The 14,392-nt window shown below is 51.5% G+C and overlaps 1 protein-coding gene across 1 annotated transcript; it reads right to left on the minus strand.

The window, feature by feature from the left end:
- Positions 1-5,515: 5,515 nt before the first annotated feature.
- LOC128801695 (zinc finger protein 3-like) lies at positions 5,516-8,518 on the minus strand. The gene is made up of 2 exons (XM_053967735.1): positions 8,509-8,518; positions 5,516-7,262 (listed from the first exon to the last, which is right to left on the minus strand). Exons 1-2 carry the CDS (start codon positions 8,516-8,518, stop codon positions 6,475-6,477), a joined length of 798 nt encoding a protein of 265 aa, XP_053823710.1. The 3' UTR covers positions 5,516-6,474.
- Positions 8,519-14,392: the final 5,874 nt, after the last annotated feature.

Here is a 14,392-nt window from a genome sequence, read left to right on the forward strand (position 1 = left end):
ATTGGATATTTCAGGAATAAGAGGCTCTTCAGATGGCCTCTGCTGAATTCAGTGGACAAATCTCAATACATCCTCCAAAATATAAGCTTTTAACACCTTTATTCCAATCAATAGAAAAACCAAAGAATAGTGAGGTTCCATTTCAAGCCTTAACAGTATTCACAGATGGTTCTGGTCACTCTCAGAAATCAGTGAAGATTTATGAGAGATCAGTGGAGATTTATGGAGAGACCCCTCTTCTAGTGCCTGGAGAGCAGATGTATCCACAGCTGATGGGTCCCCCCAAAGTGTTGAACCTGCTGCTGTTGTCGGAGCTTTTCAAAAATTTTCTGTTCCTTTTAATCTAGTTACAGATTCAGCTTATGTTGCAGGAATTGTGGTGAAAGCAGAAGCATCGGTTTCAAAAGAGGTTGAAAATTCACAACTTTTTAATTGGTTGCAGCACCTTGGTTTTTTCCTTGGAAAATAGAACATCTCCTTACTTTATTATGCATATTTGATCATATACAGACCTTTCCTTATTTTTAGATGAAGGGAACAGGCAAGCTGACCTTTTAACAATGCCTGTACAACAATCTGTTCTACCTAGTAAGATAGAACAGGCTAAATTGAGCCATTCTTTTTTTCACCAAAATGCTGCCACTTTGATTTGGTACTTTGGCATTACTAAAGCCTAAACTTCAGGAATTATTGCTGTTTGTCCAGATTGCCTAAGTTGCTTTTTTCCCTCTGTTGCAGGAGATGTTAATCCCAGAGGGCTTCAGAGCCTTCAAGTGGGGCAGTCAGACGTTACCCATTTTTCTGAATTTGGCCATTTAAAATACATTCATTCCTCTATTGATACGTTTTCTGGTGCTCTTTTTGCATCGACCCATTCAGGGAAAACAGCTAAAGATGTTTCTAGACACTTCACTGCTGCTTTTGCAACTCTTGGTATACCATCTGAAGTCAAGACAATGGCCCAGCTTATACTTCCCGTTGAGTTGCTACCTTTTTGCCTTATGGGGAATTACGCACAAAACAGGTATTCCTCAATTCCCAACAGGCCAATCTGTCACTGAACGGGCTCATGGCTCCCTCAAGCGTCTCTTGGTACAACAGAAAGGGGGGGCCGGAGATGGCACCCCTGCCGAGAGACTGCAGAAAGCCCTTTACGTGTTCAACCTTTTGAAATGTTCTTTGATGGACCCCAACCCACTGATTGTTTGACATTTTAATTGTAATTCACAATTGCAACAAAAGGAAAAAAACCCAGCCTTAGTGAAGGATCCACAATCTGGTAAGATCCTAAGGGCCTTATCCTTAGGTCACCTGGTGTCATCATTGAGTTAGGAACGAGAGTCAGGCGACACATAATCTCACATAGTCTCTCTTCAGGAGACTAATAATAGTTTTATTAGGAGCCCATTTCTTTTTATACACTGCTCTGACACAGGTGGACCTGATTGGTCCTTTAATCAACACACCTCACATGATTGACTAATTAAGGAAACACCCTTTAGTAAACATCTTATAAGAAAACAACTGTTTTCAAAACACCAGCTGCAAGATTGCTTTAATTCTTCCTCTCAGCCTTCTCAAAACTCCCCAGAACAATTCCTGGGAAAGTTTACCTGGCTTTCTCTCTCTGACCAGGCTGGGGTAGAGGTTTTGCAAGTGTGTCCACAGAGAATGGATTCCAGTAAAGAACGCGAAGGCATTTTGAAGATTCTTTGACTGCATCACCTGAAGATTCACCTTGAACACCAACGTCAGAGGAGAACCCTTGTGAACAGGACCTTGCCACCACATCAGCACCTGTTTAACCTCTAATAGACTTATGCCCTTGGGAAAATGGTTAAGATTACCCAGTGGTATCAGGGTTTACAGTGCGGCCACCTGGCAGGTGCTGTCAGGGTGACCACCTTCCCAAGAGTGTCCCCGGGGTCGAGACAATCAGCTCCTTCAGCCCACCAGACACTCAGTGCTAGATGTAGTAATGTAGAAAGCCGAGCCAGGAATGATGAGAGAGCGCTTTGCTTGAGAATCCAACTTGGGTTTATTGGAAGGTAGCTGGAGGGTCCAAAAGAGGAAAGGTAGAGGGTCTGGATAGCAGGATAAGGCAGGGAGGGCAGACAAGGTAGGAACGCAACCACAAGCTGAAGGAACTTGGAGGCAAGAGCCCTGAACAGGGGAGGGACCAGGATATATAACAGAAGGTAGGAGGGGTTCAGTGGCAAACGGGCCAATAGGTTTGGGGACAAGGGGAGGTGCTAAGGTGGGGTGATACGAGTACAACCAATGGGGAAACAAAAAAGGAGTGGCTTTCCAAGAGGACCAATGGGGGATCTGGGGACACAGAACTTTCTAGTCAGGGGGCAGTAAGCTACTGGAGATTGACATTACAATTTTTGCATGAAGGGTGGAAGACCATGGAAGAGGGCTCAAGTGTCTCACTCTAAGTTACACGGCAGTGTCCTCCCAGGGCATCCCTGCCCCATCATCTCCCAAATGGTCTCCTACATTACAGGGCTAGGTCAACTTCTGGGGGATTGGAAACTTGGTGGATGGATAAGAAATTTAGTTAAAATAGGCTTATATGTATTAGGCATTGTATTATGTATTGTTATGCTTATTCCTTGTATTTTACATTGTGTGAAAAAATTAATAGACAAATCACTTTAGAGTGTATTTTTGTTTGAACAGATAGGGGGAGGTATGGGGAATAAAACAGAGAGTACAGTGGAACTGATAAAGGGGCCTGATATCTTAGGCCTAGTCGAGCAGAAATTGGGGGAGAGACAGACATAGAGAAAGTCTCCCTGGGCAAGAAGTGACCAAGAAACATATTGTGAGACATAGTGATAAGATAATGTTACCAGGTAACGTGATGTCATGAAGAATGTGTAACCAATGGGAAAACGTTACCAAAAATAGAGCGCTATGTAAGTACCATACAAGTAAAACCCTGTATAAACACCTGGTACACTCAATAAAATTGGCTTCTGATCTAAACTCAGATGATGAAGTTGGAGCTCCCCCCAAAGCCTTTCCCACACTCCCCACACTTGTAGGGCCGTTTCCCCCCATGTGGATCACCTGGTGCCAGATCAGGTCTGAGCTACGGAGCTCTGGCTGAAGCCCTTCCCACATTCCAAGCATTTGTGGGGCTTCTGCCCGCCATGAGTCATCTCCACCACCTCCGAGTGCCGAATGGATCTCCAGCTGCCTTCCAGGCACATAGGGGATCTTACCTCCTCACAACTCCTGGGGCTGGGTTTCCAGCCCCTCCTTCTGTGGGATCTCCAGGGCTTTTCCTCCCCATTGGATTCCTGTGCCGTGGAGCTGCTCAAAATGGCCTCAAAACAGAGGTTCTGCCCCAGGGATTTGTTCTCCCCGGTCTCCGTCTGCAGCTCAGTGCCTGGGGTAAGCAAAGAAAAGGAGAGGAAGGAATGAGGAAGGAAGAAGGATGGAATGAGAAGAGGAAGGAGGGTGGACAAGGAGAGGATGGGATTTGCCTCCGTGCCAGAGGGAAGAGGAAGGAGATCCCACCAATTCATCCCTGGCAGGATGGCGTCAACATTGGAGTTGTTCTGCAGCCAGGGGCAATGTTGGGCTGGGAGATGGAGCAGAGGAGAGGGGGAAAGGGGCAGTGACTTCCTCCTCACCTGCTCCAGGGTCCCATGCTATCTTCCTTTTCCTCACAGCTTCCACCAGCTCCATCCGAACAGAGTCTGGGATTGACAAATCCTGGCTTGGGGAAAAGCAAGGGGTGAGCACCTTGGTCCTGCTGCCCAAGTCCAGCTCAAGAAGTCACCGCCCTGTTCAGGGTCGGACGGGCCCAGACCCTGCTCATCTCCAGCCTCCCCCACCCCTCCAGGCTGCCGGGATCCCCCAGCTCCGGGATTGGCCCTTGCTGCTCTCCCCACTCCAATGCCACTCAAACCCCAAAACCAATGTCCCCCCAAAAGTGTTACCACTGCCCCAGCTGGTATAGAGAGATCGCCACAGGAACCCTCCACAATTCTCCAAAGGGACATCTGCATCTCACCTTTGGGGCAATGCAAGATCCAAACATCGCCTTCCCTGCAAAAAAAAACTCCCAGAAACCCCCCAATGGATTTGGGGCAAGGTCCCCCTCCCCACTCACCTGTGGGATCTGGGGGTGTCGATGCTGCCAGGGCCAGGGGAGCTGCAGACTCAGCAGGCAGGCAGGAAAACCATGTGGTTCTGCTGTGGCTCTTCCTCCTCCTGTTCCTGCCCCTGCTCCTTCTTTTTCCCATCCTCCTCCTCCTCCTCTCTCCCTCCTCTTCCTATTGCTCCTCCTCCCCGCCCACCCCAGATCCCCCTTTCCCACCCACCTCTCCCCCATGGCTGGAGCACCACCAGCGTTTGGGTGGAGGGAACCCCCCATGAGCCCCCCAGGGATGGGTAGGGGCTTGGGGACCTGCCCAGGGCAGATCCATTCCCCCCCAGAGCCACAGGGAATCACTCCAGGGATCAAGTGATGGGGACACTAAGGGATCCCCATGGAACCGTCCTTTTTCTATCCCATCCCCACCTTTCCCTCCCCACTCCCATCCTTCCCCCAACCCAAAGACCCCTCCCAACTCAGTCTGGGGGGTCCCATACCTCTCCCACTCTGAATCCTCTTTTCCCCTGCTCTTCCACCCCTTCCCCATTGTCCCTCCACCTCCACCTCTCACATCTGGGCTTGGATTTGGGGGATCCAGGCCCCTCCTGCTCAGTCTGGAGAGTCACATCCCCCCTTTCTCTCAATTCAGGCAGCTCCTGGCAGCTTTTTCCTGGGAGGAATCCCTCAGTTTTGGGAATTTTGGAGTGTAGCTTAGGAGTCTGACAGCTCTGTCTGGCTTTCCCCTCCCTGCTGTGGCCCCTCAGCTGCCTGACACCCTGGGGATGCTGGGATTTCCCTCCTGGGGACAAGGATGTTCATCCCCACATGTCACTGACCATGCCCCACCATATCCTCACCCATGGCTGTCTCCCCACCATATTTCCATCCCGGTCATTGTCCTCACATCTCCATCCATGCCTGTCTTCCCCCATGTCCCCATGAATGGCCCTGTTCCCCCTCCACGTCCATGTGTCCCCATGTCACTCTCCATGTCTGTGACCATATCCATGTCTGCGTTCAATGTCTATTTCTACCTCAACATTGGATATTTTAAAGGGATAAAGAGAAATGGAAAAAAAAAAAATCAATGCCAAAAGAAAAGGATTTCCGTGTCCGTGCCAGCTGAGGAGCCACGTGCTTGGGTGGGAAGGAAGAACCTTTTCTGGTGGACTTCTACCCCACTGTCTTCAAAATCTTGCTCTTTTCCCCAGTTTTTCACCATTTGGCCGCAGAGGACACCCTTGGGCAATAGGAAATCAAAATCGTGGAAGCCCTGAAGTTGGAAAGATCTTGACCTGGTTCAGAGCAAATTTGGGAAAGAACCCCCAAAGGGGTTCCTCTAGAAAGCAGATTCAATTGGCTTCTCCCCCAACCAGTTCGGGAAAAATACCTCCTTGGAGAAAAGTGGAAAAAACTGTTTATTAAACAAGAAAACCTGAACAATATTAAACAATAAAAACTTTTGCCGCTCTAAAAGAGAGACAAACTCAGGAAGTCCCTCTGTGGGCTGCAGCTCGGGTCACTCAGTCTCTTATCAGTCCCTTCGCTGCTGGAAATGCCGAGGCCCAGGCCTGGCCCGCTGGGTCACAGGTGTGAGCTGCCGGTGCTCCTCTGGTGTTCAGGCCAGAGCAGGTTTGAGCAGGTCCAAAGAAAGGGGAAAAAAAAAAACAGTCCAGGGAACTTCTCTGTCTCAACTAGCTAAAGCTAACTAAAAGCAAAGGAGAACTCTGTCCCGCTGTCTGTCCATCTGCAGACAACCCAGCCCAGGAACAGGAATGTGGAGGAGTGAGTGCAGTTTCTGAAAACAAACTCCACGCTTCTTCTCTCCCTCCTTCACTCTCGGAACAAGTCTTAAAGTTGCAAAACTTATTATTCAGCATAAACAGAACAGACGACTGGGGATACAAGCATCATACAGTCAGCCCAGGACATACCTCCAAGACCATTCAGTACTCCTTGATGCCACCAGAAGACAGGATTGAATGCAAAAGATTTTATGGGGTTGAAAGCTGACAAATCTGCTCTCCCCAAGGAATTCCCATTGTTGGTCTGCATCCCGATGGATGTTCCTTCCACTGAGTTTATTTAGGTGCCCACAGGGAACCAGGAAGATGTGGAGCCTCCCAGCCAGGTGTCTTTCCAACACAGATGACCAGGACCACAGATCACCAGGGCTCTGCCCAATGAGGGTCACTGGGGATCATTCAATGTGGATCCTCCCATGGGGAATGGAGTTGGGAGGAGTGTACAAAGCTCTTCCCACACTCGGGGCATTCACAGGGCTTCCCTTAGTGGCGCCTCCGTTGATGTTGGGTCAAGTTTGAGCTCGTGGAGAAGCTCTTCCCACACTCCCCACACTCTTAGGGCCTCTCCCCGGTGTGGATGCGCCGGTGCACGGTGAGGTGGGAGTTTCGCTTGAAGCCCTTCCCACAGTCGGGGCAGAGGAAGGGCCTCTCCTCTGTGTGAATCCGCTCATGTTTGAGGAGACTGGAGGTGATCTGAAACCTCTTCCCACACTCAGGACACTTGTAGGGCTTCTCCCCGGTGTGGATGCGCTGGTGTTTTCTCAGGTCAGAGTGCCACCCAAAGCTCTTCCCACGTTCCAAGCAGGTGTAGGGCCGTTCCCCAGTGTGGATCCTCTGGTGCTGAATCAGGGCTGAGCTTCCTCTGAAGCTCTTCCCACATTCCCCACACTTGTAGGGCCTTTCCCCAGTGTGGATCTTTTGGTGTTCCATAAGCTGGGAGTTCAGGCTGAAGCTCTTCCCACAATCCCCACACTCGTAGGGCTTTTCCCCAGTGTGGATCCTCTCGTGTTTCTTCAGGCCAGAGCTGTATCTCAAGCTCTTCCCACATTCCCCACACTCATAGGGCTTTTCCCCAGTGTGGATCCTCTGGTGTTGCATCAGGTGGCCCTTCTGGCTGAAGCTCATCCCACATTTCCCACACGGATAAGGCTGGTCCTTGGTGTGGATTACCTGGTGCTGTATCAGGTGGCCCCTCTGGCTGAAGCTTTTCCCACATTCCCCACACTTGTAGGGCTGTTCCCCAGTGTGGATCCTCTGGTGTTGGATCAGGATGGATGTGGTAAGCACATTTTTCTCTCTCTCAGGATTATTGAGGTGCACAGAGAGAAATGAAAGAGAAAACAATTTCTATTTCTGCTCCTTGTTTTTCTCTTGTGGAATGTGTTTGGAGAATTGTTTACCCAGAGTGAGCGATTGGTTGGATCATGGTGGATTATTTGGGCCTGACAGCCAATCGGATCCACCTGTGTCTGGACTCTGGAGAACAGGGTCACCAGTTGTGAGTTAGTGAGATATGATAGATAGAGAAAGTAGCATGTAGTATTTAGTATCCTCTTTTATATAGCATATGTATTATAACATAATTATAATAAAGAAATCATTCAGCCTTCTGAAATGGAGTTAGACATCATCATTCTTCCCATTGGGTTCGCCGACATCTACAACAGCCTGCCTTCTCAGCAGAAGGCAACAGCTGGGAAGGGATTGGGTGAAGGGGAGTGTGCAGGAATATGGTTAAAGCAAGAAGCAGGAGGAATGTATTTGGTAAGAAAAAGTATGATGGAAAAGGGGAGGAAGATATAAATACTGAGGATCGGGATGTTTTTCAGCAGGGTCTTAGACTCAAAATTTGCCAGCTGATCTAGGTCCTTTCTATGTCTGGTTTCCACAACAGGAAAAGAAGGAGGTCAGGATTTCAGGGTGTTTCTCTGCGGTGGGTAACAAAATTTGCCAGCTGATCTAGGTCCTTTCTATGTCTGGTTTCCACAACAGGAAAAGAAGGAGGTCAGGATTTCAGGGTGTTTCTCTGCGGTGGGTAACAGCAGGACCGGGCTCAGAGGTTCAGGACCAGGAGAGGGGCTGGGGGCCTGTGGGGAGCTGTGGGGCCGGGCCGGGGCTGTGGGGCAGCCGGGGCTCAGTGCCAAGCGCTGCCTGACCCCATGTCATTGGTTGGTGCTGGCGCAGTGCCAGTGCACCCGTGAAAATATGTTTTTCTCAAATGAGTGCTGTGAGATGCAACCAGAAACAGAGCAGAGCTGGCTCAAGCTTAGAAATAAAGGAAGAAACTTTATTAATCTACAACTATAACAAAAGGAACACAGAGAATTCAGAATGAAAACCTTCCAAAACATTCCTCCTCCACCCACCCAATATTCAACAAAACACAGTGAGACAAATCCTTGAACTCTCAGTCACGTTACCACCACTCAGATAATCAATTCTCAGTTCAAGGGAGAGAGGAGTCTCTCTTGTACCATAGTCCTCCACAGGAAACACACTTGAAACCTCCCATGTTCCCATGTCACACATGGCACTGCCCGGAGAAAATCTGCCATCGTGACATCCTCCTTCCATGTACAGTTCTCTCACCACCGTGCATGGACCGAGACTGCTCAGAGAGTTCCTTTAAAAATGCTTTGCCAAGGACCAAGGACAACAGTTTCTCATTTTGAGACAACAGTCCCCCCCATTTTCTCCTCCTCTGGGGAGGGTCTTGAGAACAGAGATCTTCTTCTACCCTGAAGACAGAAGGCACCACCACACCCTCCTCAACTTTTCTCTGTTCACTCCACTCCTGCACATGACATCACTCACTGAAGCAGGTCACTCTCACACCTGCACTCTCTTGGCTCAAGTCATTGCATCCCCCTAAATGCACTGTCTGTGTAGGGGAGAATTGGTTCAGTCTATGGCAATACAAGAAAAGTCCAGCCAAATGCCACTCCATCATCTCCTCCCACCTAGGATTTCTCTCCCATCTCTTCTGACATCTCAGGTCCCAGACTGTCTCTCTTCTCTTTGAAATCAAGGAGGAGTAGTGTTTCTTTGCCCAGGAAATGGTTAAAAGTCTCCGGCTCCCAGGATGACTGAAATCTTGGCTGCCCAGGACTCCCACAGCTGGGCACGTCCTCCCCCCGTCTCTTCCTCTTCCTCGGCACTACTGGCAACATGATACCAAATTTCCAGGTGGCCCAGGCTCTCTCTCTCTCTCCCCACCTCTGTGTGGTGGGGAGGGGGGCAGGGGGGGGAAACATCCATTCCCTTCACCCCCCTTCTCTTTCCGGGGCTCTCTTCACTGACCAGAACAAAAGACAGTGTTCCCCTGGGAGCTCTCTGCTTTTAACCACCTGTGTTCTCAGAGACAGATCCATGTCTTCAGTGGTTACACCAGGTGTCAATATTCAAATCTGACCACTGATTGGCCTGACCACAACTTCCCAAGAAAACTCACTTCCTTATCAACCCATGACACCCCACCATCCCCAGGCAGGGCCGGCAGTGGCCCCCAGCCCCCAGGAGGCTGCGGGACGCCCCGGCCGCTGCCCGGCCCCGGGGAGCTGCCGGCCCTGCCCGCCGGGGGGGCCTCCTTTGGACACTGCGGCAGGACAGGGACCGGCTCTGCCATACGGGCTCTGGAGGGGACTCTGAGCACAAGGAGGAAAACAAAGGAACATCTGGGAAATGCAGAGTGTACATGCAAGGATCAGGATTTTCTATTAAGGATTGGTTTGGGTCACTGGAGAAAGGAAAGATTTTGCAGAAAGCTCAGCAGCTCTCAGAGGATGAGCACCCACAGGAAGCAAGCGGGGCTGCAGGAGTGGCAGAAGAAGGCCCTGGAGCACTTGGGCACAAAGGCACAGCAGCTGAATGCAAGAAGGGATGAGCAAAAGGCCAAGCTGAAGGCAAAGGCCATGGCACAGTTCCTACAGCCCCTCAGGGATCAACCCCAGGGCCCAAGGGGGGGCCCCAGCACCCAGGGGATGGGGTTGGCCACAAGCACCTGGCAGAGGCATTGCCCTCCTGGGCAGGGGAGAGCCCACCCAAACAGCCCCTGGGAAGGACTCAGGGCTCCAGCTGCAGGGCACAGGGACACTGGAAGCAGAGACAGCAGCACCCTCAGGAGGAGCAAGTCCACCCCTGGATTGACATGGATTGTCAGGGGTGTTACAGCTCCCATTACATCAGGGCACCACACTGGAGCCCTGGAGAACATTCAGGGTGGGTCTGGATCAAGAGGAGGCCTCTCCTGATGGACACAAGAGCCGCTCAATCCACTCTGAATCTTACCCACAAGGGGGGAAAAATGCCAAAAATGTCTTGGATTATTCAGGGGATAAGTGGGAAAGAGGAGTGGCTTTATTCAACAGATAACAGGTAGCAGATATGGAGGATAGGTTTGAAACACATGAATTTTTATTTGTTCCTAATGGTCATTATAATTTACTGGGAAGGGATTTGATCGCTAAATTGGGAATGTAAATTAATATTGTAAAAGGTGATACAGAGGCTAGTTCTGTTGCACCTTTTTGTCAAATGTCTGACAAGGCCTATGCTGAAGTGAACCCAGAAGTGTGGGCAGCCCCAAGGAAAGAGGGAAAATTTGATATGGAGCCTCTTCAAAGTATTTTGAAGCAACCTGGACAAGTGGTGTCTAAAAGCAACACCCAAGGGAGGGAAGGAAGGGGAATCAGATGAAGCGCAGGTTACCGCCCCATGGTCAGTTCAACCTGTGGAGCTGTGTGTGCTTGTAAGAGCCTGGCACTGAAATGCCCTGAGCAGGAAGGCTTCAATATCTTCTGGTGACAGCATGTCAGCTAACCAGGTGGCAAAAGCATTTCTGACTGCTTTAGCACCCACTGCAATACATATCAAGATATTTTTGGAACAAGTAATCCCAAGAGAAAGGATTGCGGAAACAACAGACTCAGACAGCAGAACTCATTTTACAGGAAAGATGCTTCAGGGGATTATGGCAGCTTTAGGAATACAATGGGACCTCCATAACCCCTGGCACCCCCAGAGCTCAGGCTGGGTAGAAAGAATGAATGGGGAAAGAAAGAAACACCTTTGGAAGCTAGGGAGAGAAACCAAGATGCCATGGTACACTTTTTGCCATTGGCTTTGGCAAGAAGAAGAGCCAGACCCAGGGCAGATATTCAATTGTCTCCCTTGCAATTCATCTTGCGAATTCCTTACCCTGGTAATTCTCCACCTAGTGCAGGCTGGAGATAAGGGATGTACATTTAAAGCAGTCTATGGCCAGAATCCTGTCTCCTGTGAAATCTCTGCCACAGGAAGCTGGGCTGGCACAGAGACTGCCTTGGCACTTTGCTGTTCCCAACATCCAAGCAGGACATCGGGCCCCGCCTAAGGACTGCAAAGCAGCACCACTGGTGGCCAAGTGGCGTGGCCCGTGCCAAGTGGCCCTGAGGCCAGAAACAGCCGCCAGCACAGCTGAACACGGGGGACCCGTCAGCCTCGGCTCCAGGGCTCTGAAGCCCCGGAGATTTGCACTTCCCACCTGCAGCAGGAGGATGGGAGGCCCCCACTGAGCCTGCACTGAAGGCAGTGCAGCAGCAGCCAGGCCTCCACAGCGGGGCAAGGCCCTGGGCCTGCCCACACATCCTCTGCTCAAATCCTCCGCCTGCCCACCCTCCTTTGGCATCTCTAGACACCGGGGCCAATCCTTGCTGCCACTGCTGCACCTTCAGTGCTTTCTGTGCCTGCACTGCCGCAGCTGCTGGGGAAGACAACAGCACAATTCCACTCTGGGTCTCAGTTACACACACACTGCGCTGCCTAGGATTAGAGTCCACCATGAGAATGTTTTTTCTTAATAATCATACTTTTATATTGTCAGTAAGGTTTTGGCCTGGGGTGTGAGACTCAATTTTTATTATTAGCAGAAGAAATAAAAATTTTTTTTACTGCTTTGGATTCTTTTTGTGCATGTGTTTGTGTGGCCTTTGGAGATTGAAAATTTTGGCATGGGTTTTTTGGTGTTCACCTTTAGGCTGCAATTTGAAAAACTAGAAGAGCTAATAGAACACTGGTCAGAAAACCACGCCCCAAAAATCCAAGCCCTGGCTTTTGCGGTGTGAGTCACCTGATGGCTGCCCTGGAAGAGAAGCTGCATTCCAGGCAGCCAGCAGAGGAGCTTCAGAAATGCAAATTAACACTGCTGGGGCAAAGTGGGGACAATGTACCCAGCTCTTCTTGCCTGGGGCAGGAATTGGGCTGATTCCCTCTGCCCCTCTGCTTGCTTGCACAGATGCAATTTGCACAGTTGAAGGCAGAGCCCATGGTGAGGATCTCTGACTCTGCAACAGAAATGGATTAAAGTGCAAAGGGAAACAGTAAATGGAGAATGTTTTGAAAATTTCACTAAAATAAGGGGGTGGATCATCCCTCTGCCCACTCCAACACGTGCTGTCACTGTCTATGTTATACAGGGCGTATCAGAGCACTGGGGTTTTTGCTCTAACAAGTTCAGGGAAATCAGTTGGAATTCAAGTATTTGATGATTTAATTAGAGAAAAGCAGTCAATTGATGCAGCCCCAGCTTGAGGGAGCGCCCAAAAATGGGGAAAAGATGAAGGGCCACCAGAACAAATCCTACCACACCATGGACCAGCCCCTGGGAACCTGAACCAATTCATATCAGGAGACAGAGAACCCATTTATCATTTCAATGGCATCATTCGATGACAAGCTGCCCTCGAAATAAGAACCAAGCAGACACCTCCAGCTCCTGACCCACCTGCCGACCAATCCACTGAAATGAGGAACACAACATTTCACCAGGGGATGGGATCAGATTATCTGTTCACAGAAAAAGGAGGAGTTTGTTGAAAACTAAATTATTCGAACTGCTGTTGGCAGAGAGATGACAAAGGAAAAGTGGTGAAAAAGGTAACAAAGGAAATAGGAGAGCAGTTTATGTATTGCTCCAAACATGGAAAGGATGAGAATGGGACACGGTTTTGTGGCTCCCTGGCAGACCATGGGTTAAACGAATGCTGTTTCTCCTCTTATGTGCTACAGCAACTCTCATCTTTTTACCATGCTCCACACCTTGGGAGTGCAGCTCATCCAGCAGGTAAGCGAGGGGATGCAGGTGGCAGCCAGGCCTCCTGATCCAGAAACGGCTACAAAAGGACAGGGAATGAGATCACCGAGAATAATCCCAAAACCAAAGAGGACCCGGGAAGAACAAAACAGAGTCAAGGAGTGAATCCGCCTGGAGATAGGGTCAGGGCCCCACGGCCTCTCCCTCTGCTCAGCAATAAAGTCACTTTTACAGGACTCCTCGGTCTCCTCTGGGCACAGAAACCTCCGGCGACGTGAATTTCCCCGCAAGCTCCCGGCGACGGGGCAGCCACCTCTGTCCTACCCACAGCGACCGGGACGAGGCAGCGCTGCTCCGGCAGCGGCTCCTGCCCAGACAGCGGCGGGAAGGAGAGCGCGGGCAGCCGCTCCCGCAGCGCCCTCGGCCCAGGGCCACCACGGGCCGGACACGGCACAAGCAAGCCGCCGCAGCCCTCTGCCGCCCCCTCCGCCCGCAGCGAGCCCCGAGTCCCCGCAGAACCCAGCGCGGCTCCCACCTGCGCCGGGGCCGCCTCCCAGCTCCGCCAATGCCGCCTCCCCGGCCTCCGGCCGCTGCCGCCGCTCCCGGGCCCGCACAGACGCTCCGCCAATGGCGCCGCTGCCCAGCCAGGGCCGCCCTCAGGCCGCCAGCGGGGCCGTGCTTCGCCCCGCTCTCACCAATCAGCGCGCCACAACCACGACTGACGGCACAGCCGGCCAATCGCAGCGAGGGGCAGGCTCTGCACACGGCACCGCCTCGCCCCGCGCTCTCAGGGCCCCCCGGGCTGGGCGAGGGCAAAGCCGCAGCTGAGGAACAGCCCTGGAACGGGCCCGGGCCCGGGCCGGCATCCAGCGCAAACACAAACAAACTTCTCCGCACCTCCCGACACGGCTTTCCCGGCCCTGCGCCTTCGCTGCCTCCGCCTCTGCGGCAAGCCCACGAGCCTCACTTCTCCTACCCCTAATTAGGAGCATCAGTGCATCGCTTGGATTTCCCCCCAAAAGGGAAAACTGCCCAAAGCCCTGGGGGTGAGTAGGGGAGGGGAGCAATTTCTGGCAGAAAACTCCAATACCTCCGAGCAGGAGAATGAGAAATCAAGGAAGAGCCTTGGATCCAGCATTCCCCCCCAGGCCTCCCTCCTTCCAGCTGCACCTCCTCCCCCGGCAGGGCAGGAGACAGGGAATGGGGCCATGCTCAGTTCATCCCCCGTGCCTTCTCCCTCTGCTCAGGGACAGGAGTCGTTCCCCTGCTGCACCCTGCGCTCTCTCCCACCGGAGACTTGTCCAGGAACTTCTCCGAGCGGAGTCCATCCCCTGGGGCACAGCCCCCCTCCAAGTGCTGCAGCGTGGGTCACTGTGCCACGGGCTCAGTCCTTCCAGGACAGGC

Source organism: Vidua chalybeata, chromosome 31 (assembly GCF_026979565.1).
Source record: "Vidua chalybeata isolate OUT-0048 chromosome 31, bVidCha1 merged haplotype, whole genome shotgun sequence".
Classification (NCBI taxonomy): Eukaryota; Metazoa; Chordata; class Aves; order Passeriformes; family Viduidae; genus Vidua; species Vidua chalybeata.